The sequence below is a fragment of the Rana temporaria genome, chromosome 13 (assembly GCF_905171775.1).
Source record: "Rana temporaria chromosome 13, aRanTem1.1, whole genome shotgun sequence".
In the NCBI taxonomy this organism is placed as follows: domain Eukaryota; kingdom Metazoa; phylum Chordata; class Amphibia; order Anura; family Ranidae; genus Rana; species Rana temporaria.
The window spans coordinates 110405099-110430514 of NC_053501.1; the positions used below are offsets into that span (position 1 = coordinate 110405099).

At 46.7% G+C, this 25416-nt stretch overlaps 1 protein-coding gene across 3 annotated transcripts in view; it reads right to left on the reverse strand.

Moving 5' to 3' along the window:
- LOC120920272 (cortexin-3-like) overlaps positions 1-23406 on the reverse strand; it is a 28314-nt gene extending 4908 nt beyond the window's left edge. Inside the window, exon 1 of one of the 3 annotated variants that reach the window (XM_040332254.1) lies at positions 23315-23406. Coding sequence is in view for 1 of the 3 variants with exons in the window: in XM_040332252.1 (XP_040188186.1) it covers positions 18534-18542 (9 nt within the window). In the remaining 2 variants the exon portion in view is untranslated. Of the gene's footprint in view, positions 1-18533; positions 18611-18892; positions 19202-23314 lie in introns of those variants that run through there. The other 2 variants (XM_040332253.1, XM_040332252.1) reach the window with 2 other exon arrangements.
- Positions 23407-25416: the final 2010 nt, after the last annotated feature.

The window sequence follows — 25416 nt, forward strand, 5'->3', positions numbered from 1 at the left end:
ACATACACCACCAACAGTCTAAAAGAGACTACTGACATACTACAGGAGATTACAAGAGACCACCAACATGATGCAAGAGACTACTAGAGAACATTAGTGTTGAATAAAAACAAATACTAGAGACCATCAACATACTGCTGAGACTGCTAGGGACCACCAACATCCTTCTAAAGACTAACAGACACCACCAACAGTCTAAAAGAGACTACTGACATACTACAGGTGATGACAAGAGACCACCAACATGATTCAAGAGACTACTAGAGAACATTAGTGTTGAATAAAAAAAAATATTAGAGACCATCAACATACTGCTGAGACTGCTAGGGACCACCAACATCCTTCTAAAGACTAACAGGCACCACCAACAGTCTAAAAGAGACTACTGACACACTGCAGGAGATTACAAGAGACCACCAACAGGATGTAAAAGACTACTAGAGAACATTAGTGTTGAATAAAAAAAAATACTAGAGATCATCAACATACTGCTGAGACTGCTAAGGACCACCAACATTCTTCTAAAGACTAATAGACATCACCAACAGTCCAAAAGAGACTACCGACATTCAGCAGGAGATTACAAGAGGCCACCAACAGGGTGCAGAGACTACTAGAGAACATTAGTGTTGAATAAAAAAAAATACTAGAGACCATCAACATACTACTAGAGACTGCTAGGGACCACCAACATTCTTCTAAAGACTAACAGACACCACCAACAGTCTAAAAGAGACTACTGACACATTGCAGGAGATTACAAGAGGCCACCAACAGGATTCAGAGACTACTAGAGAACATTAGTGTTGAATAAAATAAAATACTAGAGACCATCAACATATTACTAGAGACTGCTAGGGACCACCAACATTCTTCTAAAGACTAACAGACACCACCAACAGTCTAAAAGAGACTACTGACACATTGCAGGAGATTACAAGAGGCCACCAACAGGATGTAAAAGACTACTAGAGAACATTAGTGTTGAATAAAAAAAAATACTAGAGACCATCAACATACTGATGAGACTGCTAGAGATCATCAACATTCTTCTAAAGACTAACAGACACCACCAACAGTCCAAAAGAGACTACCGACATACAGCAGGAGATTACAAGAGGCCACCAACAGGATGCAGAGACTACTAGAGACCACCAACTTTCTTTTAAAGACTAACAGACACCACCAACAGTCCAAACAAAACTACTGGCATACTGCAGGTGATGATAAGAGACCACCAACATGAGACTACTAGAGAACATTCACATTAAGTAAAAGACTGCTAGAGACTACCGGCATGCTGCAAGAATTCACCAACATTCTTCTAAAGATTACTAGATACCACCAACACAATGGGAGAAACAACTAGAGAACACTAACAATAAATGATAGACTACTAGAGACCATCAGCATTTTTCCGAAGACTACTAGACACCACCAACCTGCTAAAAGAGACTTCTTGAGACCCCCCAGTCCCAAACAACTGCAGGAGATTACAAGAGACCATCAACACGATACAATAGAGATGAGACTGACTGAGACTTGAGGTCATCACCATGCGCAGAAGTACAAAAACATTAAAATAAAATGTGATAAAAGCAAAAATGGAATATAATAAAATAGGGAACAGGACATACAGGGTAGGCAGTCACCAGAGGAGTAAAGCTAGCCGCTCCTCTGAAAAGTAATCCTCGGTGGATCATTTTTCAAAGGTGTTTGACAGGCAGCGAGAAGTGAGAAGGCAGTGTCCTTTCTTTACTGCCTATTTTAACCCTCAAAGTGCTGACCCACTGTGTCACAACTGTGCGCATTGCATATGGTTGCAGTGCGGTTGTGGTTCAGTACAATTCACTTGAATGGGTCACTTTCGGCGCCGATACTGCCCACTGAATATGAAACGGGAGATCATTTCTGCCTTGAAGCATCATGTCCAGGTGCCTTTGCAGCTTAAGAGGGGGCAGTTGGGGGCCAGAAAAAAATCCTGCTCAACTGTTTGTTTTTACCACCTTGCCAACTACAAGTGTAAATGAGCCCTAAGGGCAGTGTGGGAGGAGTTCAACCATCCTGCCCCTACTAACCTAAAATGAACCCCCTCACCGGCATGAAATCTGGAATCAATAATAAAAGAAGTGCAGAACTTAAGGGGCCAATAGTTCCATCAAGAGCTTTATGTCATGCTTTGGTGACACTTCCAAAAGTGGGACATTATTATTATTATAGGTACTTCTATAGCGCCATCAATTTATACAGTGCTTTACATATACAGTAATAGGTAGATGCACAAAGAGTTAGGCCGGCTTATCAGTAGATAAGCCGACCTAACTCCGAATCTACGTCGCCGTATGTTTAAGCGTATGCTCAAACAGAGATGCGCTTAAACATATCTAAGATACGACGGCTTGCGCTGTCCTATCTTAGATTGCAATTTTTCGGATGGCCGCTAGGTGGCGCTTCCATTGCGGCCGGCGTAGAATATGTAAATGAGTTTCTACGTCGATTCCCGAACGTACGCCCGGCCGCCACAGTCGCTTTACGCCGTTTCCGTAAGGCCTTAGGCTAATGCTTTCGACGTGAACGTAAATTACGCACAGCCCTATTCGCGAACGACTTACGCAAACAACGTAATCGACGAAATCGTAAACACACCTTCCCTGTTCTTCGTTGTGGTAGTGTCATTGATCGTCTGTTCCCTGATACAGGGAAAGACGATCAATGACGTCACACGTCCAGCACCGCCCCCCCTACAGTTAGAAACACATATGAGGTCACACATAACCCCTACAGCGCCCCTAGTGGTTAACTCCTAAACTGCAATTGTCATTTTCACAGTAAGCAGTGCATTTTTATAGCACTTTTCGCTGTGAAAATGACAATGGTCCCAAAAATGTGTCAAAATTGTCCGATGTGTTCGCCATAATGTCGCAGTCATGAAACAAAAACGCTGTAGTAAAAAAAAAATTATTAATAAAAATGCAATAAAACGATCCCCTATTTTGTAAACGCTATAAATTTTGCGCAAACCAATCGATAAACGCTTATTGCGATTTTTTTTTTTACCAAAAATATGTAGAAGAATACGTATCGTCCTAAACTGAGGAAATTTTTTTTTTTTTATATTTTTTTTTGGGGATATTTATTATAGCAAAAAGTAAAAAATATTGATTTTTTTTTTAAATTGTCGCTCTATTTTTGTTTAAAGCGCAAAAAACAAAAACCACAGAGGTGATCAAATACCACCAAAAGAAAGCTCTATTTGTGGGGGAAAAAAGGACGCCAATTTTGTTTGGGAGCCACGTCGCACGACTGCGCAATTGTCTGTTAAAGCGACGCAGCGCCGAATCGCAAAAAGGGGCAAGGTCCTTAACCTGCATAATGGTCCGGGTCTTAAGTGGTTAAGCTGTGACTGCACATTATCGGGGATGGATCGGCTGACCTTGTCCAGTAATTGTGTCTCGGCCTTGTCAGGGTTTTCTTATTTCAAGGCTTTACCTCTCGTCCCTTAGGAAAGCCCCGAATCCAATGCTTTTTATCGGCAAACATTGCAACGTGCCTTGGTTTTAATTAGGATTAATCGGGGGCATTGCTCTGGCCTTCACTATTTCCTTAACAAGCAGAAAGCGCTGCCATATTTTAAGGTGCATCCGTCCCAATTAAAAGCCTCTTTTTTAGAATATACAGAGCATGTAAAACGGGGAGCTGCTGAAATTGCCATCTATTAATATGTAACATTGTATCCAGTTTGGGGAGCGCCCAATGGGAGACCTGAGAGTCCAAAAGACTGTAATATTTGTTCACAAAATTCAACATAGACCCTGATTGTACCACCCTTAACCACTTAAGACCCGGACCTTTAGGCAGCTAAAGGAACGGGCCAGTTTTTGCGATTCGGCACTGTGTCGCTTTAACTGACAATTGCGCGGTCGTGCGACGTGACTCCCAAACAAGATTGGCGTCCTTTTTTCCCCACAAATAGAGCTTTCTTTTGGTGGTATTTGATCACCTCTGCGGTTTTTATTTTTTGCGCTATAAACAAAAATAGAGCGTCAATTTTGAAAAAAATGCAATATTTTTTACTTTTTGCTATAATAAATATCCCTCAAAAATATATAAAAAATAGTTTTTCCTCAGTTTAGGCCGACGTATTCTTCTACATATTTTTGGTAAAAAAAATCCCAATAAGCGTTTATCGATTGGTTTGCGCAAAATGTATAGCGTTTACAAAATAGGGGATAGTTTTATTATTTATTTATTTTTTACTACTAATGGCGGCGATCAGCGATTTTTTTCGTGACTGCGACATTATGGCGGACACTTCGGACAATTTTGACACATTTTTGGGACCATTGTCATTTTCACAGCAAAAAATGCATTTAAATTGCATTGTTTATTGTGAAAATGACAGTTGCAGTTTGGGAGTTAAACACAGGGGGCGCTGAAGGAGTTAGGGTTCACCTAGTGTGTGTTTACAACTGTAGGGGGGTGTGGCTGTAGGTCTGACGTCATCGATCGTGTCTCCCTATATAAGGGATCACTCGATCGATGCAGCCGCCACAGTGAAGCACGGGAAGCCGTGTTTACATACGGCTCTCCCCGTTCTTCAGCTCCGGGGACCGATTGCGAGGGGGCGGCTATAAACGAATAGCCGCGCCCTCGTCCCGGATCGCTTCGAGTGACAGGTTGTTTACATATCTCTCCTGGATGTTATCATAATATGAGGTGATCCACAGTTCATAGACAAGTGACCAGGATGTGTTATGTGGGGCGGCGTAGCGTATCGTATTTACGCTACGCCGCCTTAAGTCAGAGAGGCAAGTACTGTATTCTCAAAGTACTTGCCTCCTAACTTACGGCGGCGTATCGTAAATGCGGCAGGTGCAAGCGCGCCTAATTCAAAATAGGCTGAGGGGGCGTGTTTTATGATAATATGCTTTGACCTGACGTGATTGACGTTTTTTTTGGAACGGCGCATGCGCCGTCCGCCTACATTTCCCAGTGTGCATTGCGGCTAAGTACGCCGCACGGTCCTATTGATTTCGACGTGGACGTAAATTACGTAAATCCCTATTCGCGGACGACTTACGCAAACGACGTAAAATTTTCGAATTTCGAAGCGGGAACGGCGGCCATACTTTAACATTACTATTCCAACTATTTGATGGAATAACTTTAGGCCTGATAAAGCGTTACGTAAACGGCGTATCTGTACTGCGTCGGCCGGGCGTACGTTCGTAAATAGGCGTATCTAGTGATTTACATATTCTACGCCGACCGCAATGGAAGCGCCACCTAGCGGCCAGCCTAAATATTGCACCCTAACATAGGACGGCGCAAGCCGTCGTATCTTAGATAGGTTTAAGTGTATCTCTGTTTGAGAATACACTTAAACTTAGGTCGGCGCAGATTCCGAGTTACGCCGACCTAACTCTACCTGAATCTAGCTAAGAAAGCGAGAAATCCACCCCTCCCCCCACATAACACATCCTGGTCACTTGTCTATGAAGCGCCCTCTATGGATGAACTGCCACTGGATGGGACACAAAGGGCGGGGCCAACTCAATATTGAACCCTACGGGCTAAGACTGGGATGCCATTAAAGTTCATGTGCGTGTAAAGGCAGGCGTCCCAATACTTTTGGTAATATAGCGTATAAAGAATCCTAACATTAGCATATAAGCACTTAATTATTAAGCGCTTATATGCTAATATAATAAAAAAAAATCTTTATCGGGTCCTGGGCACCAGATTGTGACGCACAGGATGCAGTTTTTCTAAGATTCCTATGGCATGACGTGTCTCGCGCATACAGCTAGCGCTTAGCTGATCTCCACTTTACTATGCAGAAGCCGGCGCTGTCAATATTGTTTATATACGGCGTCATCTTTGACCGATAATTCCGGGTGTGTGTCATGACTGCGGATCCGCGCTGCTGCAAATGTCTGTGATTACGCGGCTTTGGCCTGGTGAGCGGTAAACACACATTAATTATCCTCCAATGTTTCCACAACCGCGTCCAAGTTCTCTCGCAGCATCTGCTAAGTAGAGGAATCGGAGGCGGCGGCGGCGGTGAAATGGGTGTAAACAAGGTCCATAGTTTCGAAAATGATCAATTGGTGTTTGCTTTTTTTTTTTTTTCTTACATAAATATGCAAATGAGGCTATGGGCAACTTAGTTAAAGGGGCACTCCACCTGAAACCATCATTTTGGCGTTGGAGAATTAAAGGACTTGGTGGCTTCTTACATTTCCCGGGAACTTTATAGGAACTTCCTGGGGACACAGCATCATCAGGACACAGCGTCATCAGGACACAGCATCATCAGGACACAGCATCATCAGGACACAGCCCGGGACACAGCATCCTCAGGACACAGCCCGGGACACAGCATCCTCAGGACACAGCCCTGGGGAAAACAGCTTCATCAGGATATAGCCCGGGACACAGCTTCATCAGGACACAGCCTGGGACACAGCTTCATCAAGACACAGCCTGGGACACAGCTTCATCTGGGGCACAGCATCATCAGGACACAGCCCAGGACACAGCATCATCAGGACACAGCCCAGGGCACAGCATCATCAGTACACAGCCCAGGACACAGCATCATCAGGACACAGCCCAGGATACAGCGTCATCGGGACACAGCTCAGGACACAGCATCATCAGCACACAGCCCGGGACACAACGTCATCAGGACACAGCCCGGGACACATCGTCATCAGGATACAGCCCAGGACACAGCATCATCAGGACACAGCCCAGGACACAGCATCATCAGGACACAGCTCGGGCATAGCTTCATCTGGACACAGCCCCGGACAACAGCTTCATCAGGACACCGCCCCGGGACACAGCGTCCTTAGGAAACAGTCCGGGACACAGCTTCATCAGGACACAGCCTGGGATACAGCTTCATCTGGGGCACAGCTTCATCAGGACACAGCCTGGGGCACAGCATCATCAGGACACAGCCCAGGACACATCGTCATCAGGACACAGCTCAGGACACAGCGTCATCAGGACACAGCCTGGGGGAAAACAGCTTCATCAGGATATAGCCGGGACACAGCATCCTCAGGACACAGCTCGGGGCACATCTTCATCAGGACACAGCCTGGGACACAGCGTCATCAGGACACAGCCCGGCATAGCTTCATCTGGACACAGCCCCGGGACACAGCATCCTCAGCACACAGCCCGGGCCACAACGTCATCAGGACACAGCGTCATCAGGACACAGCCCAGGACACAGCCGGGACACAGCCCGGGACAACAGCTTCATCAGGACACAGCCTGGGACACAGCTTCATCAGGACACAGCCCGGGACACAGCTTCATCAGGACACAGCCCGGGACACAGCGTCCTCAGGACACAGCCCTGGACACAGCTTCATCAGGACACAGCCCGGGACACAGCGTTCTCAGGACACAGCCTGGGGCACAGCTTCATCAAGACACAGCCCGGGACACAGCTTCATCAGGACACAGCCCGGGACACAGCGTTCTCAGGACACAGCCTGGGGCACAGCTTCATCAGGACACAGCCCGGGACACAGCGTTCTCAGGACACAGCCTGGGGCACAGCTTCATCAGGACACAGCTTCATCAGGTCACAGCCCGGGACACAGCGTTCTCAGGACACAGCCTGGGGCACAGCTTCATCTGGATACAGCCCGGGACAAAAGCTTCATCAGGACACAGCCCGTGACACAGCGTTCTCAGGACACAGCCTGGGGCACAGCTTCATCAGGACACAGCCCAGGACACAGCTTCATCAGGGCACAGCCTGGGACACAGCATCATCAGGACACAGCCTGTGACACAGCTTCATCAGGACACAGCCCGGGACACAGCTTTATCAGGACACAGCCTCATCAGGACACAGCTTGGGACACAGCGTCATCAGGACACAGCTCAGGACACAGCGTCATCAGGGCGGTACTGGGAGACAGGTAGGGGTTGGAACCAATAGACAGTGCTTGGGGGTGGGTAGGGGGCGGAGAGAAGGAGTGGCTCAGAAGTTGCAGGCCTCAGAGGGAGGTTGTATAAGCACACTATCATGTGACAAGAGGCTGCAGTCCTGATCAGAAGCACTGTAACTGCTGAATCTGGCTGCAGGGGGGTCATGTAACTGTGCATTATAGGTCAGCTGAGTGCACCAATGTTTTGTAGCACTGCAGTTTATCGACGTGATTTTACTATTTGCCGGCAGCTGGTATTTTACAAGCGCACTTTCCTACTATAGCGATAAAAAGCAATATTTGCCTAAGACAGATTGTCGGGAGCTGAGTGCCGCCAGCGACGTTCCCGCAATAAATCTAGATTATATAGAAATAACCGAAGACACTCACGGTGGATGAAATACAGCCACCTGCGTCCGTCCCAAAGTGTCCCGGGGACAGCTGTGGGTATATAAGAGCCGTATTACGCTGAGATGGGCGCCGGAGGGACCGCGGTTTACCAAGCTATGCCAAGGAAGCCATGGGATCGGCATGACAGCATTAAAGTCCGGTTCACACCATACCGGTCCGATCGAGTACAGAGTTTGTTTCCATGCGTTCTGTGTAGGACAACGCAATCTTTTCAATGGGCAAAATAACGCAGAAAATAAGTACCTGACTATGCGCGGTGCGAGGTGCGCCGCAATCTTTTACTTTATGGCTGCCGCAGGATCTATACCGGCTCCTGCCCCTGGAGCTGCTCTACCTATCAGGTCTATGAAATAGGCAGTCCAAACGGCCAGGTGAAGGGGCTTTTTCTGAGTTGAATCTTTCATGGTATAGGTGTGAGCCAGGGCCGCCATCAGGAATTATGGGGCCCCTTACACAGCTTCAGGCATGGGCCCCCTGGAGCAGAAAACCGGGGGGGGGGGGTGCTGCCGCCTGAAATTGAGAAGCGGGGGAGGCTGCGGATTGAGAAGCGGGGGGGGGGGGGGGGCCTTTACAAAAAAAAGAAGAAATAAAGAAAAATATATATAAAAAAAAAAAGAGGGGTAGCCATCCAGGGCCCTGGGGACCTCTGGGCCCTTTAATGAAAAGAAATAAAAATATATATAAAAAATATATATATTTTTTTAAAAAGGGGGGGTTGCCATCAGAGGCCCTGGGGACCTCTGGGCCCTTTAATATTTTTTTTATTTAAAAAAAAAAAGAAATTACAAAAAAAGGGGGGTTGCCATGCAGGACCTCCGTGCCCTTTAATAATAAAAAAAAAAAAAAAAAAAAACCTCTGGGTCCTTTAATAAAAAATAAATAAAAAAAATATATTAAAAAAAATGTATAAAAAATAATTAAATAAACATTTATAAAAAAAAAATGGGGGTTGCCATCCAGGGCCCTGGGGAGCTCTGGGCCCTTTAATGAAAAGAAAAAAATAAATAAAATATATATATATATATATATATATATATATTTTTTTTTAAAAAGGGGGGTTGCCATCAGAGGCCCTGGGGACCTCTGGGCCCTTTAATATATTTTTTATTTTCTTTATAAAAAGAAATTACTAAAAAAGGGGGGTTGCCATGCAGGACCTCCGGGTCCTTTAATTAAAAAAAAAAAAAAGAGAAACCTCTGGGCCCTTTAATAAAAAAAAAATAAAAAAAATATATTAAAACAAATGTATAAAAAATAATTAAATAAACATTTATAAAAAAAAAAAAATGGGGGTTGCCATCCAGGGCCATGGGGACCCTTTGGGCCCTTTAATAAAAAAATAAATAAAAAAATATATAAAATAAAAATAAAAATAAACAAATATATATATATATATATATATATATATATATATATATATATATATATATATATATATATATATATATATATATATATATATATATATATATATATATATATATATATATATATAAAAATAATATAAAAAATTGGCCCTTTAATAAAAAATAAAATAAAAATATATAAAAAAATAAACATTTATAAAAAAAAAAAATATAAATAATATAAAAAAAAAATTGTCCCTTTAATAAAAAATAAAATAAAAATATATTTAAAAAAAAATATTTTTTTATAAAAAAAAAAAAAAAAAGGGGGGTTGCCATCTGGGGCCCCTTACAGGTGTACTGCCTGTACCCCCCTGATGGCGGCCCTGGTGTGAGCACAGGGTTTGCCGGATGTGCCTGGTCACACCCTAATCACCTAGTGTGCATTAGCATTATCGCTCTGTTTAGCAGTGGGGAGATGGGAAAGATCTCCCTCTTACCGACTCACGTACTTCTCTTTCACTGCCGGCTGGAAGATCAATCTTATATACACTATATAACCAAAAGTATTGGGACGCCACGCACATGAACTTTAATGGCATCCCAGTCTTACTCTGTAGGGTTCAATATTGAGTTGGCCCCGCCCTTTGCAGCTATAACAGCTTCATCTCTTCTGGGAAGGCCGTCCACAATGTTTAGGAGGGTGTCTATGGGAATGTTTGACCATTCTTCCAGAAGGGCATTTGTGAGATTAGCCACTTATGTGGACCCTAATGTAAGGAGGGGCACTGATGGGGACCCTAATGTAAGGGGGATTCTCATGGGGACCCTAATGTAAGGGGGGACGCTGATGGGGACCCTAATGTAAGGGGGGACGCTGATGGGGACCCTAATGTAAGGGGGGACACTGATGGGGACCCTAATGTAAGGGGGGACACTGATGGGGACCCTAATGTAAGGGGGGACGCTGATGGGGACCCTAATGTAAGGGGGGACACTGATGGGGACCCTAATGTAAGGAGGGACGCTGATGGGGACCCTAATGTAAGGGGGACGCTGATGGGGACCCTAATGTAAGGGGGGACACTGATGGGGACCCTAATGTAAGGGGGGGCACTGATGGGGACCCTAATGTAAGGGGGATTCTCATGGGGACCCTAATGTAAGGGGGGACGCTGATGGGGACCCTAATGTAAGGGGGGACACTGATGGGGACCCTAATGTAAGGGGGGACGCTGATGGGGACCCTAATGTAAGGGGGACGCTGATGGGGACCCTAATGTAAGGGGGGACACTGATGGGGACCCTAATGTAAGGGGGGACACTGATGGGGACCCTAATGTAAGGAGGGACGCTGATGGGGACCCTAATGTAAGGGGGATGCTGATGGGGACCCTAATCTAAGAGGGATGCTGATAGGGACCCTAATGTAAGGGGGGACGCTGATGGGGACCCTAATGTAAGGAGGGATGCTGATGGGGACCCTAATGTAAGAGGGATGCTGATAGGGACCCTAATGTAAGGGGGGACGCTCATGGGGACCCTAATGTAAGGGGGGACACTGATGGGGACCCTAATGTAAGGGGGGACACTGATGGGGACCCCAATGTAAGGAGGGATGCTGATGTGGACCATAATGTAAGGGGGATGCTGATGGGGACCCTAATCTAAGAGGGATGCTGATAGGGACCCTAATGTAAGGGGGGACACTGATGGGGACCCTAATGTAAGGAGGGATGCTGATGGAGACCCTAATGTAAGAGGGATGCTGATAGGGACCCTAATGTAAGGGGGGACGCTCATGGGGACCCTAATGTAAGGAGGGATGCTGATGGGGACCCTCATGCAAGGGGGATGCTGATAGAGACCCTAATGTAAGGGGGGACACTCATGGGGACCCTAATGTAAGAGGGATGCTGATAGGGACCCTAATGTAAGGGGGGACGCTCATGGGGACCCTAATGTAAGGAGGGATGCTGATGGGGACCCTAACGTAAGGGGGGATGCTGATAGGGACCCTAATGTAAGGGGGGGACACCGATGGGGACCTTAATGTAAGGGGGGACGCTGATGGACTCTCAATTTTTTCGGCCCCGTAAATATTAGTAAAAGATACTATGTGGCCTTCATATGGAAAGGTTTGGAGACCGCCGGACTATGGGGAAGGTAGGAGATTATTTCACATAGTATTCCCATCTTGGTAGCAAACGATGCCTAGAAATGTTCCTTAGACTTCAGCACATCTGTATGGGGCCGCCGTACTTTCCACCCCCGCTCCCCTCTTTACTTTGCCCATCAATAAGAGGTCACTTTTGCTGGTTTAACACAATCGCGACCTTCGATTACCAATCTCTTTCCAGGTCGTCACTCAGAAAGTCCTCAATACACGTCCGCGGGTTTGATCTAGCGCTCCGAGCCGCTCCGCGAGGCTTGTCGATCCCTGATATACAGCGACACCGGCTGACCTTACATCGGTCACGGCGGTGGCGATTTAATGTACGGTCAGCTGATATAGATCAACCTGCCAATACTCTGACCACTCATTGTGTGCTTCCTAGAAGACACCAAATACATAAAAAAAGATATATAGAGATCGATACACGTCCAACGGTACCAGCGTCCCAAACGTCGAAATATACGTTCAACGCAGTGGCGGCTGGTGCTCAATATTTTTGGGGGAGCGCAAACGAAAAAAAAAAAATTTGCAGCCTCACTGTGCCCATCAAATGCAGCCACTGTGCCATCAATTGTCACCACTGTGCCATGCCATGAAACGCAGCCACTGTGCCATCAATTGTCACCACTGTGCCATCACCACTGTGCCATACCATGAAACGCAGCCACTGTGCCATCAATTCGCAGCCACTGTGCCATCAATTCGCACCACTGTGCCATGCCATTAAACGCAGCCATGCTATCAAACGCAGCCACTGTGCCATCAATTGTCACCACTGTGCCATGCCATCAAACGCAGCCACTTTGCCATGCCATCAAACACAGCCACTGTGCCATCAATTGTCACCACTGTGCCCTTTAATTGTCGCCGCAGTGCCCTTTAATTGTCACCGCTGTGCCCTTTAATTGTCGCCGCTGTGCCCTTTAATTGTCCCCACTGTGCCCATTGTCCCCACTGTGCCTATTGTCGCCACTGTGCCCATTGATGTCACTGACTATGCCCTTCGTCGCCGCTGTGCCCTGTAAAGTGCCCCTTCCCCCCCCCCCCTGCCCGGCATTTACCTTTACTGGAGTCAGCCATCCACGTCCCTCAATGTCTTCTACCGCGCTCGATGATTGACAGGCGTCTCAGCCAATCAGGTTACCGGTAGCCAGAATCGGCCAACCTGATTGGCTGAGACGCCTGTCAGTCTTATCCAAGGAGCGCATCCCTAGTGCGTTACTTGTATAAACTTCCGGGACCCAAGGGCTGTACTCGGAAAAGCCGTTGGCTCTGATAGGCACTTCCGTACAGCCAACCAGCTTCCGTTATTCAGATGGCCATACATGAGCGCCGGCCATCTGAATAGAACAGCGGCAGCGGCGATAATAACATAGATTTGTGCAATGCATGAATCTATGTTATTAGACTCAGTGGCGGTGAGAGCCAGAGGGGGCGGCGCTCCAGCGCACTCTATGGACGAACCGCCACTGGTTCAACGCAATTCAAGGGATTTCTAAGGTTTCGAAGGTAAGTTTATTACAGGAAATCAAGAGTAAAAAAAGAGAGCTGGTCATGTTCTGTTCTCACTCAAAATGTTATCTTAGATTGGACTTTTGTTACTTGGATCGCATAATTCCGATTACATGCGTCTATTCCATCTGGAGTATATTATCGGGATCTCTACTGATGGTTGTACCTGTGGAGGACAATTACACTTGTCTGGTCTTTGGGGTTAAATGTTTTAGTTGGTTTTACAAATGTATTTTGTTTGACACATATGTTTGTTTTTGTGTTGCAATACTTTTGTTACAATGTTTCAATGTGTGCAATCAGAGTGATATATTATATTCTTGTAATGCTCAGCACAGGGGTTGGGCAATACATTTTTCTCAAGGGGCCACTTGAGAAACTGGGACTCATCTTGGACCTGGGAAGCAGGACCGCCATCAGGAATTTCGGGGCCCCTTACACAACTTCAGGCATGGGCCCCCTGGAGCAGAGAACTGGGGGGGTTCTGCCGCTTGAAATTGAGAAGCGGGGGGGGGGGACCTTTGCAAAAAAAAGAAGAAATATATATATATATATATATATATATATATATATATATATATATATATATATATATATATATATATATATAAGAAAAGGGGGGTAGCCATCCGGGGGCCTGGGGACTTTAATAAAAAAAAAGAAAACATTTATAAAAAAAAATACATTAAAAAAGGGAGGTTGCCATCCGGGGCCCTGGGGACCTCTGGGCCTTTATATAAAAAATTAAAAACTAAAATAAAAAAATAAACATTTATAAAAATAAATAAAAAAAGGGGGGGTTGCCACGTGGGGACCTCTGAGCCCTTTAATAAAAAAAAATATATATGAAAAAAATATATATATATAAAAAAAGTAAATTTTATATACTGTATATAAAAATAAAAAATAGATAAAAAAGGGGGGGGGGGGTTGCCGTCCAGAGCCCTGGGGGCCTCCAGGCTCTTGGGGACCTCCCGGCTCTACTGCTCTACTGACACGGTTCACTGCTCTACTGACACCATCCACTGCTCTACTGACACCGTCCACTGCTCTACTGACACCGTCCACTGCTCTATTGACACCGTCCACTGCGCTACTGACACCATCCACCGCCCCACTGACACCATCCACTGCGCTACTGACACCGTCCACTGCGCTACTGACACCGTCCACCCCCCTACTGACACCGTCCACTGCTCTACTGACACCGTCCACTGCTCTACTGACACCATCCACCGCCCTACTGACACCATCCACTGCGCTACTGACACCGTCCACTGCGCTACTGACACCGTCCACCCCCCTACTGACACCGTCCACTGCGCTACTGACACCGTCCACCCCCCTACTGACACCGTCCACTGCTCTACTGACACCGTCCACTGCGCTACTGACACCATCCACCGCCCTACTGACACCATCCACTGCGCTACTGACACCGTCCACTGCGCTACTGACACCGTCCACTGCGCTACTGACACCGTCCACCCCCCTACTGACACCGTCCACTGCTCTACTGACATCGTCCACTGCGCTACTGACACCGTCCACTGCTCTACTGACACCGTCCACTGCGCTACTGACACCGTCAGTATGTTTTAACATACACCCACACCCACGTGTGTTTTAGCTTTGGGGTGCACACCCTAATGCAATAGGCTGCGCACACCTATGATGGTGGGGCTTGCGCTCCTCTGATCTCTAAGGAAAGAGGTCATTCCTGTTGCTTAGAGACTGCTTGAACGTGTAATCCTCCGGTATATAAAAATAAGGAGGTCTTAGTTGGCAGCTAGTCTTGGATTTGTGGTCCCTGATATCTAAGGAAAGGTTATAAGTTGGCACCTAGTCTTTCTTGCACCGGTAGTGTTCTGATATTTAAGGAAGAAGGTTCTTCTTGGTTGGCTTGTAGCCAAAGCTGATAGCACAAGTCATACACAATGTGCTGCCCTCTGCTTCTGAAGGGGTTAACCATGGACTGTTGTCGCTCTTCTACCTTGGATCAGTATTAGGGTACCACTCACCCCTGCCTCTGTACCAGTATTGAGGACCACTAATCCATGGCTCGCCTCCATCCTGTACCAATCTTAGGGTACGACTCATCCCAGCCTTCCCTGACCCTCTTCTAGTATCAGGGTACCACTCATGCCAGCCTCTCCCTACCATGTACTAGTATTAGAGTACCCTTCACGACAGCCTCTCCCCACCCTATACTAGTGTTGAGGTGCCACTCATCCCAACCTCTCCTCTGCTCGTTTCTAGTATTGGGGTACCACTCATTCTAGCCTTGTCTTCATCCTGTACTAGTATTAGGATACCACTCATCCCAGCCTCCCCCTACCCTGTACTAGTATTAGGATACCACTCATCTCAGCATCTTACCACCCTGTACTAGTATTAGTGTACTACTCAGAGCTTTTATTCTCAGAAAATAGGTGCAGGAACTCAACCATGACCCGTTCAGATTTCACAAACAGTAGAAGGGTCTTAAAGGGGCATTACATACCAGAATTGCAGAGTGCAGAGTTCAGGGGGTTACAAAGCTGTCACTTGTAAACACAGAAACCAGACTTCTGTGTTTACAAGTGATTGTGGTGAGCTGGCACCAAAGGGTCTGAGCCAAAGGTGGTGGAACTGAGTTCCCCCAAGTTCCCCCTGAAAAAAAGCCCTGGTACTACTCATCCCAGCCTCTCCCCACCATGTACTAGTATTAGGGTACAACTCATCCCAGCCTCTTACCACCATGTACTAGTATTAGGGTACCACTCATCCCAGCCTCCCCCTACCCTGTACTAGTATTAGGGTACTACTCATCCCAGCCTCTCCCCACCCTGTACTAGTATTAGGATACCACTCATCCCAGCCTCCCCTACCCTGTACTAGTATTAGGATACCAATCATCCCAGCATCTTACCACCCTGTACTAGTATTAGGGTACCACTCATCCCAGCCTCCCCTACCCTGTACTAGTATTAGGATACCACTCATCCCAGCATCTTACCACCCTGTACTAGTATTAGGGTACCACTCATCCCAGCCTTTCCCTACCCTGTACTAGTATTAGGGTACCACTCATTTCAGCCTCCCCCTACCCTGTACTAGTATTAGGATACTACTCATCCCAGCCTCTTACCACCCTGTACTAGTATTAGGGTACTACTCATCCCAGCCTCTTACCACCCTGTACTAGTATTAGGGTACTACTCATCCCAGCCTCTGCCCACCCTGTACTAGTATTAGGGTACCACTTATACTAGCCTCTCCCCACCCTATAGTAGTATTGAGGTACCACTCATCCTAACCTCTCCTCCACTCTTTACTAGTATTAGGGTACCACTCATCCTAGCCTCTTCTCCACCCTGTGCTAGCATTAGGGTACCACTTATGCCAGCCTCTCCCTACCCTGAAGTAGTATCAAGGTACTACTACTCATCCCAGCATCCCTCCACCCTGCACTAGTATCAGGGTACCATTCATCCCAGCCTCTCCCCACCATATACTAGTATTGAGGTACCACTCATCCTAACCTCTCCTCCACTCTTCACTAGTTTTGGGGTACCACTCATCCTATCCTCTTCTTCACCCTTTACTAGTATTAGGGTACCACTCATCCCAGCCTCCCCCTACCCTGTACAAGTATTAAGGTAGTTCTCATCCCAGCCTCTCCCCACCATATACTAGCATTGAGGTACCACTCACCCCAGTCTCTCCTCCACGCTTTACTAGTATTGGGGTACCACTCATCCTAGCCTCTTCTCCAACCTGTACTAGTATTAGGATACCACTCATTTCAGCCTCCCTCTACCCTGTACTAGTATTAGGGTACCACTCATCCTAGCCACTTCTGTACTAGTATTAGGGCACTTCTCATCCCAGCCTCTGCCCACCCTGTACTAGTACTAGGGAACTTCTCATCCCAGCCTCTGCCCACCCTGTACTAGTATTAGGGCACTTCTCACCCCAGCCTCTGCCCACCCTGTACTAGTATTAGGGCACTTCTCATCCCAGCCTCTGCCCACCCTGTACTAGTATTAGGGCACTTCTCATCCCAGCCTCTGTCCACCCTGTACTAGTATTAGGGCACTTCTCACCCCAGCCTCTGCCCACCCTGTACTAGTATTAGGACACTTCTCATCCCAGCCTCCCCCTACCCTGTACTAGTACTAGGGCACTTCTCATCCCAGCCTCTACCCACCCTGTACTAGTTTTTTTGGCACCACTCATCCCAGCCTCTGCCCACCCTGTACTAGTATTATGGCACCACTCATCCCAGCCTCTGCCCACCCTGTACTAGTATTAGGGCACTTCTCATCCCAGCCTCTGCCCACCCTGTACTAGTATTAGGGCACTTCTCATCCCAGCCTCTGCCCACCCTGTACTAGTATTAAGGTACCACTCATCCCAGCCTCTGCCCACCCTGTACTAGTATTAGGGCACTTCTCATCCCAGCCTCTGCCCACCCTGTACTATTATTAGGGCACTTCTCATCCCAGCCTCTGCCCACCCTGTACTGGTATTAGGGCACTTCTCATCCCAGCCTCTGCCCACCCTGTACTAGTATTAGGGCACTTCTCATCCCAGCCTCTGCCCACCCTGTACTAGTATTAGGGCACTTCTCATCCCAGCCTCTGCCCACCCTGTACTAGTATTAAGGTACCACTCATCCCAGCCTCTGCCCACCCTGTACTAGTATTAGGGCACTTCTCATCCCAGCCTCTGCCCACCCTGTACTATTATTAGGGCACTTCTCATCCCAGCCTCTGCCCACCCTGTACTGGTATTAGGGCACTTCTCATCCCAGCCTCCTCCCACCCTGTACTAGTATTAGGGCACTTCTCATCCCAGCCTCTGCCCACCCTGTACTAGTATTAAGGTACCACTCATCCCAGCCTCTGCCCACCCTGTACTAGTATTAAGGTACCACTCATCCCAGTCTCTCCCACACTCTTTACTTTTTAGGGTACCACTCATCCCAGCCTCTCCCCACCCTAAACCAGTATTAGAGTCCACATCGTCCCAGCTTCCTCCAATCTCAGGATTGGGGTCCCCCATCATCTCTGCCATGCTGGGTGTCCCCTGCCCCAGCCTTTGCCTGGAATTCATGATCCCTCCCTGCCATGGCATGCTCCATACCTCCTCCATGCAGACATTGGGGTATGGGCTCTCCCCTCCTCCATGCAGACATTAGGGGTGGTGGGCTCTGCCCTCCTCCATGCAGACATTGGGGTGACGGGCTCTTCCCTCCTCCATGCAGACATTGGGGGGGGGCTCTCCCCTCCTCCATGCAGACATTGGGGTGAGGGGCTCTGCCCTCCTCCATGCAGACATTGGGGTGACAGGCTCTCCCCTCCTCCATGCAGACATTGGGGGGGATGAGCTCTCCCCTCCTCCATGCAGACATTGGGGTGAGGGGCTCTGCCCTCCTCCATGCAGACATTGGGGTGACGGGCTCTCCCCTCCTCCATGCAGACATTGGGGGGGATGGGCTCTACCTGTTGATGAAGAACTCCGACATCCCGGTCCCCGTCCTCCCCGATCACTGCCGCCTCTCCCGGCTTCTCTCCGCCAAGCCCCGCATTCTTCTCCGCCTAGGCGGATGGGGCTCCCCGGTTGCTAACGACAACCGTACCTATGGCAACCCCGGGGATGAGCATCTCCGGGAGAGCGCGGGAGCCCGCCTCCGCCTCTGATTGGCTGCTGGGAGGATAATGATGAATGTGAGAGACCGAGGATGAGGATGATCCGGTGTACGGGGAGGAGAGGAGAACACTCCGATACTCTACCGGGCTTACTGCAAGGAGGGGGAGGGGAGGGGGAGCAGCAACTGGTGGAGAGAAGAGGAGAGGAGAGGAGAGGGGAGGAGAGGAAAGGAAAGGAGAGGAGAGGAGAGGAAAGGAGAAGAAAGGAGAGGAGAGGAAAGGAAAGGAAAGGAAAGGAGGAGAGGAGAGGAAAGGAGAGGAGAGGAAAGGAAAGGAAAGGAAAGGAGGAGAGGAGAGGAAAGGAGAGGAAAGGAGAGGAAAGGAAAGGAGAGGAGAGGAGAGGAGAGGGGAGGAGAGGAAAGGAGAGGAAAGGAGAGGAAAGGAAAGGAGAGGAGAGGAGAGGAGAGGGGAGGAGAGGAAAGGAGAGGAGAGGAGAGGAAAGGAAAGGAGAGGAGAGGAGAGAAGAGGAAAGAAGAGGAGAGGAGAGGAAAGGAGAGGAGAGAAAAGGAGGAGAGGAAAGGAGAGGAGAGGAAAGGAGAGGGGGAGAATAGAGGAGGAGAGGAAAGGAGAGGGGGAGAGGAAAGGAAAGGAGAGGAGGGGAAAGGAAAGGAGAGGGGGAGAGGAGAGTTAAGGAGAGGAGGAAAGGAGAGGGGGAGAGGAGAGGTGTATTTCTACCTCTCCGCTATTTGTCTCTATCTCCTCTACACTTCTCCCTCTCCTTTATACTTCTCCTCTTATAAATCTTTGTATTTAATTTCTTGAAACAAACAAACAAAACACAGACAACACATCACACACATTGCACATGAGATATATTAGTAGAATATAAAGATCCCATCACATTGCATAGCAGAGGAAATGAAGGATAGTATTTACCCAAGAGGATACTTTATCTATGCCATCTCATATATCCAATCAAATGTGGAGCCTCACCCCATACAGGAGAAGAAGGAATCCTACATTAGTCCTCTCTATCACCAATATCCCCTACATGGAACACCCAGACTATGATTCATTAACCCCATCTATATTAGATGCCGTGTCCAACCACTTTGCCCAAACGTTGTCGCACTTACTAGGGCAGCCCCTATTCCTATAGTTGTCTCTATACAATGGAAGATTATAATTTATCAATTGTTTCCAATATAAAAGCATAGGAGGAGAGGGTTCTTCCAATGCAGAGCAATGGCTTTTTTTGCAAACCATCTTCCCCAAACCACTTTCCCCAAACCATCTTCCCCAAACCACTTCTCCAAACCATCTTCCCCAAACCACCTTCTCCAAACCACCTTCCCCAAACCACCTTCCCCAAACCACCTTCCCCAAACCACTTCTCCAAACCATCTTCCCCAAACCACCTTCTCCAAACCACCTTCCCCAAACCACCTTCCCCAAACCACCTTCCCCAAACCACCTTCTCCAAACCATCTTCCCCAAACCACCTTCCCCAAACCATCTTCCCCAAACCAGCTTCCCAAAACCAGCTTCCCCAAACCAGCTTCCCCAAACCATCTTCTTCAAACCACCTTCCCCAAACCACCTTCCATAAACCACCTTCTCCAAACCACCTTCCCCAAATCACCTTCCCCAAACCATCTTCCCCAAACCATCTTCCCCAAACCACCTTCCCCAAACCATCTTCTGCAAACCACCTTCCCCAAACCATCTTCTCCAAACCACCTTCCCCAAACCACCTTCCCCAAACCACCTTCCCCAAACCACCTTCCCGAAACCACCTTCTCCAAACCACCTTTCCCAAACCATCTTCTCCAAACCACCTTCCCCAAACCACCTTCTCCAAACCATCTTCCCCACACCATCTTCCCCAAACCATCTTCCCCAAACCATCTTCCCCAAACCATCTTCTCCAAACCATCTTCCCCAAACCATCTTCCCCAAACCATCTTCCCCAAACCATCTTCCCCAAACCACCTTCCCCAAACCATCTTCTCCAAACCACCTTCCCCAAACCACCTTCTCCAAACCATCTTCCCCAAACCATCTTCCCCAAACCATCTTCTCCAAACCATCTTCTCCAAACCATCTTCTCCAAACCTTCTTCTCCAAACCACCTTCCCCAAACCACCTTCCCGAAACCACCTTCTCCAAACCACCTTCCCCAAACCACCTTCCCCAAACCACCTTCTCCAAACCATCTTCCCCAAACCACCTTCCCCAAACCACCTTCTCCAAACCATCTTCCCCAAACCATCTTCCCCAAACCAGCTTCCCAAAACCAGCTTCCCCAAACCAGCTTCCCCAAACCATCTTCTTCAAACCACCTTCCCCAAACCACCTTCCAGAAACCACCTTCTCCAAACCACCTTCCCCAAATCACCTTCCCCAAACCATCTTCCCCAAACCATCTTCCCCAAACCACCTTCCCCAAACCATCTTCTGCAAACCATCTTCTCCAAACCACCTTCCCCAAACCACCTTCCCGAAACCACCTTCTCCAAACCACCTTCCCCAAACCACCTTCTCCAAACCATCTTCCCCAAACCACCTTCCCCAAACCTCCTTCTCCAAACCATCCAAACCACCTTCCCCAAACCACCTTTTTCAAACCATCCAAACCACCTTCTCCAAACCACCTTCCCCAAGCCACCTTCCCCAATCCATCTTCCCCAAACCATCTTCTCCAAACCCTCTTCCCCAAACCGCCTTCTCCAAGCCACCTTCCCCAATCTATCTTCCCCAAACCATCTTCCCCAAACCATCTTCCCCAAACCGCCTTCTCCAAACCATCTTCCCCAAACCATCTTCCCCAAACCACCTTCCCCAAACCATCTTCCCCAAACCATCTTCCCCAAACCGCCTTCTCCAAACCACCTTCCCCAAACCATCTTCTCCAAACCACCTTCCCCAAACCTCCTTCTCCAAACCATCCAAACCACCCTCCCCAAACCACTTCTCCAAACCATCCAAACCACCTTCTCCAAACCACCTTCCCCAAGCCACCTTCCCCAATCCATCTTCCCCAAACCATCTTCCCTAAACCAGCTTCCCCAAACCATCTTCCCCAAACCACCTTCCCCAAACCACCTTCCCCAAACCACCTTCTCCAAACCATCTTCCCCAAACCATCTTCTCCAAACCATCTTCCCAAACCACCCTCCCCAAACCACCTTCTCCAAACTACCTTCTCAAAACCATCTTCCCCAAACCATCTTCCCCAAACCATCTTCCCCAAACCACCTTCCCCAAACCACCTTCTCCAAACCATCTTCCCCAAACCATCTTCTCCAAACCATCTTCCCCAAACCACCCTCCCCAAACCACCTTCTCCAAACTACCTTCTCAAAACCATCTTCCCCAAACCATCTTCCCCAAACCATCTTCCCCAAACCACCTTCCCAAAACCACCTTCTCCAAATCATCTTCCCCAAACCACCTTCCCCAAACCACCTTCCCCCAAACTATCTTCCCCAAACCACCTTCTCCAAACCACCTTCCCTAAACCTCCTTCTCCAAACCATCCAAACCACCCTCCCCAAACCACCTTCTCCAAACCATCCAAACCATCCAAACCACCTTCTCCAAACCACCTTCCCCAAGCCACCTTCCCCAATCCATCTTCCCCAAACCATCTTCCCCAAACCATCTTCCCAAACCACCTTCTCCAAACCACCTTCTCAAAACCATCTAAACTACCTTCCCCAAACCAAACCACCTTCCCCAAACCACCTTCCCAAAACCATCCATACAACCTTCCCTAAACCAAACCACCTTTCCCAAAACCATCCAAACCACTTTCCCCAAATCAAACCACCTTCCCCAAACCAAACCACCTTCCCCAAACCATCCAAACCACCTTCTCCAAACCATCCAAACCACCTTCCCCAAACCATCCAAACCACCTTCCCCAAACCATCCAAACCACCTTCCCCAAACCACCTTCCCCAAACCATCCAAACCACCTTTCCCAAACCAAACCACCTTCCCCAAACCACCTTCTCCAAACCATCCAAACCACCTTCCCCAAACCACCTTCCCCAAACCACCTTCCCCAAACCATCCAAACCACCTTTCTCAAACCAAACCACCTTCCCCAAACCAAATCACCTTCTCCAAACCATCTTCCCCAAACCATCTAAAACCATCTTCCCCAAACCTCCTTCTCCAAACCACCTTCCCCAAACCATCTTCCCCAAACCAGCTTCCCCAAACCATCAGGGTTTATGGGCACATTTCTATGAAATGTCTTTGTATTACCAAGAAGACCCTTCACTGGAAACTTTGTATCATTTTCTTCTCTGTCTAATCTCTGTCTGTAGATCCCTCTGCATCGGAAACAATGTATCTCGCTCCTCCTCTCAGATATCCCTGCAGGTTGCAGTGTGTATCTTTAGCTCTTCGCACTTCTCTTCTATTGTGCCCAGCTGATCATGATGACTTCCCTGATTCCTCCCCCCCTTATCACCAACATTCTACTTATGCTTACATAAAAACTCTTATGCCCCGTACACACGTTTTTTCATCTGATAAATAACCAACGGTTTTCCTGATGGAATTCCGGTCAAGCCGGCCTTGCATACACACGGTTAAACAAAAGTCCGGTGAACATTTGACTGCTAAGAATGCGGTGACGTAAAAGACTACGACGAGACAATAAAATTCTGAGCATGTGTCGATTTGTTTCCGAGCATGCGCGTTTTTTTTATTTGTCAGACTATTACTAGATAAGGCTTCACCCCTCCGGATTGGGGTACACTGCTCAACATTTGCTGTAAAACCATTACTAGGGCCATGACATGCTGATTATGTGAGCAGCCTATCAGTGATGGCAAGCCTTGACACCCCAGATGTTTTGGAACTCCATTTCCCATGATGCTTAACTATACTGCAGAGTGCATGAGCATCATGGGAAACATAGTTTGGGGTGCCAAGGTTCTTCATCACTGGTCTATATTATACAACAACCTCTGTTTTTTATTTCTCTGGTCAAGAAATTAAAAGGTGGCGGGAGTTCTACCCAGGGGAGGGCTGGTCCGGGGGGCAGGGTGGCAATTGCCTCCCAGGCCGCCCTAACTTATGTTTAAAATGCCGCTACCATTTTATTTTTCATTCTGGTCTTGGAAGTCGGGCCGACCACTAGCTGTTGTATTCCAGGAGAGACCCTGACACCCCTAGCTGACCCCCCCCCATACACCCCATGTAACCTGCCCCAGTGATCAGGCTGCATTGATGGGCACTGGAGTTGGCTGCACTGATGGGCACTGGTGAGGCTGCATTTAAAAACCAGATGAGCCATGGTTGGTGAGTTGATTCAGCGGTTCAATGGGCCACTTGACTGGACTTGCCCCCAGACCTAAGGCTGCCAGCCCTCCCCTGGTTCTACCCTTCCCTGACTTTGTTGCTGAACATTTCCCCCTCACTTCCTGTCTGGTACTGCTGTAACAGGGGCCCAAGACACAGGAAAAAACAGTGGCGAGGGTTCTAAAAATAAATTAATAAACTAAATAAATAAATACATGATTTAATAATAATAATAAAGAAATACATACATAAATTAAATAAATAATAAAATAAATACACAAATAAGTAAAATATAAAATAAATAAACAAACAAGTAATTAAATAAATAAACAATAGCTAAATGAATAATACATACATAATTTAAGTAAATCGTAAATAATTTAATGAAATTAATAATACACAAGTCAATTAAGTATAAAAAAAATTACATAAAATAATAACTACATCAATAATACATAAAAAATGAAAACAAAATAATAAACAAATTAACTAAATGAATAATACACAAGTAAATTAAATATAAAATAAATACATAAAATAATATCTAAATGAATAATACATAAACAATTAAAACAAAATAATAAATGAATTAACTAAATGAATAATACAGAAGTAAATTAAATATAAAATAAATACATAAAATAATATCTAAATGAATAATACATAAACAATTAAAACAAAATAATAAATGAATTAACTAAATGAATAATTCACAAGTAAATTAAATATAAAATCATTACATAAAATAATATCTAAATAAATAATACATAAACAATTAAAACAAAATAATAAATGAATTAACCAAATGAATAATTCATAAGTAAATTAAATATAAAATCAATACATAAAATAATATCTAAATGAATAATACATAAACAATTAAAACAAAATAATAAATGAATTAACTAAATGAATAATTCATAAGTAAATTAAATATAAAATCAATACATAAAATAATATCTAAATGAATAAGACATAAACAATTAAAACAAAATAATAAATGAATTAACTAAATGAATAATTCATAAGTAAATTAAATATAAAATCAATACATAAAA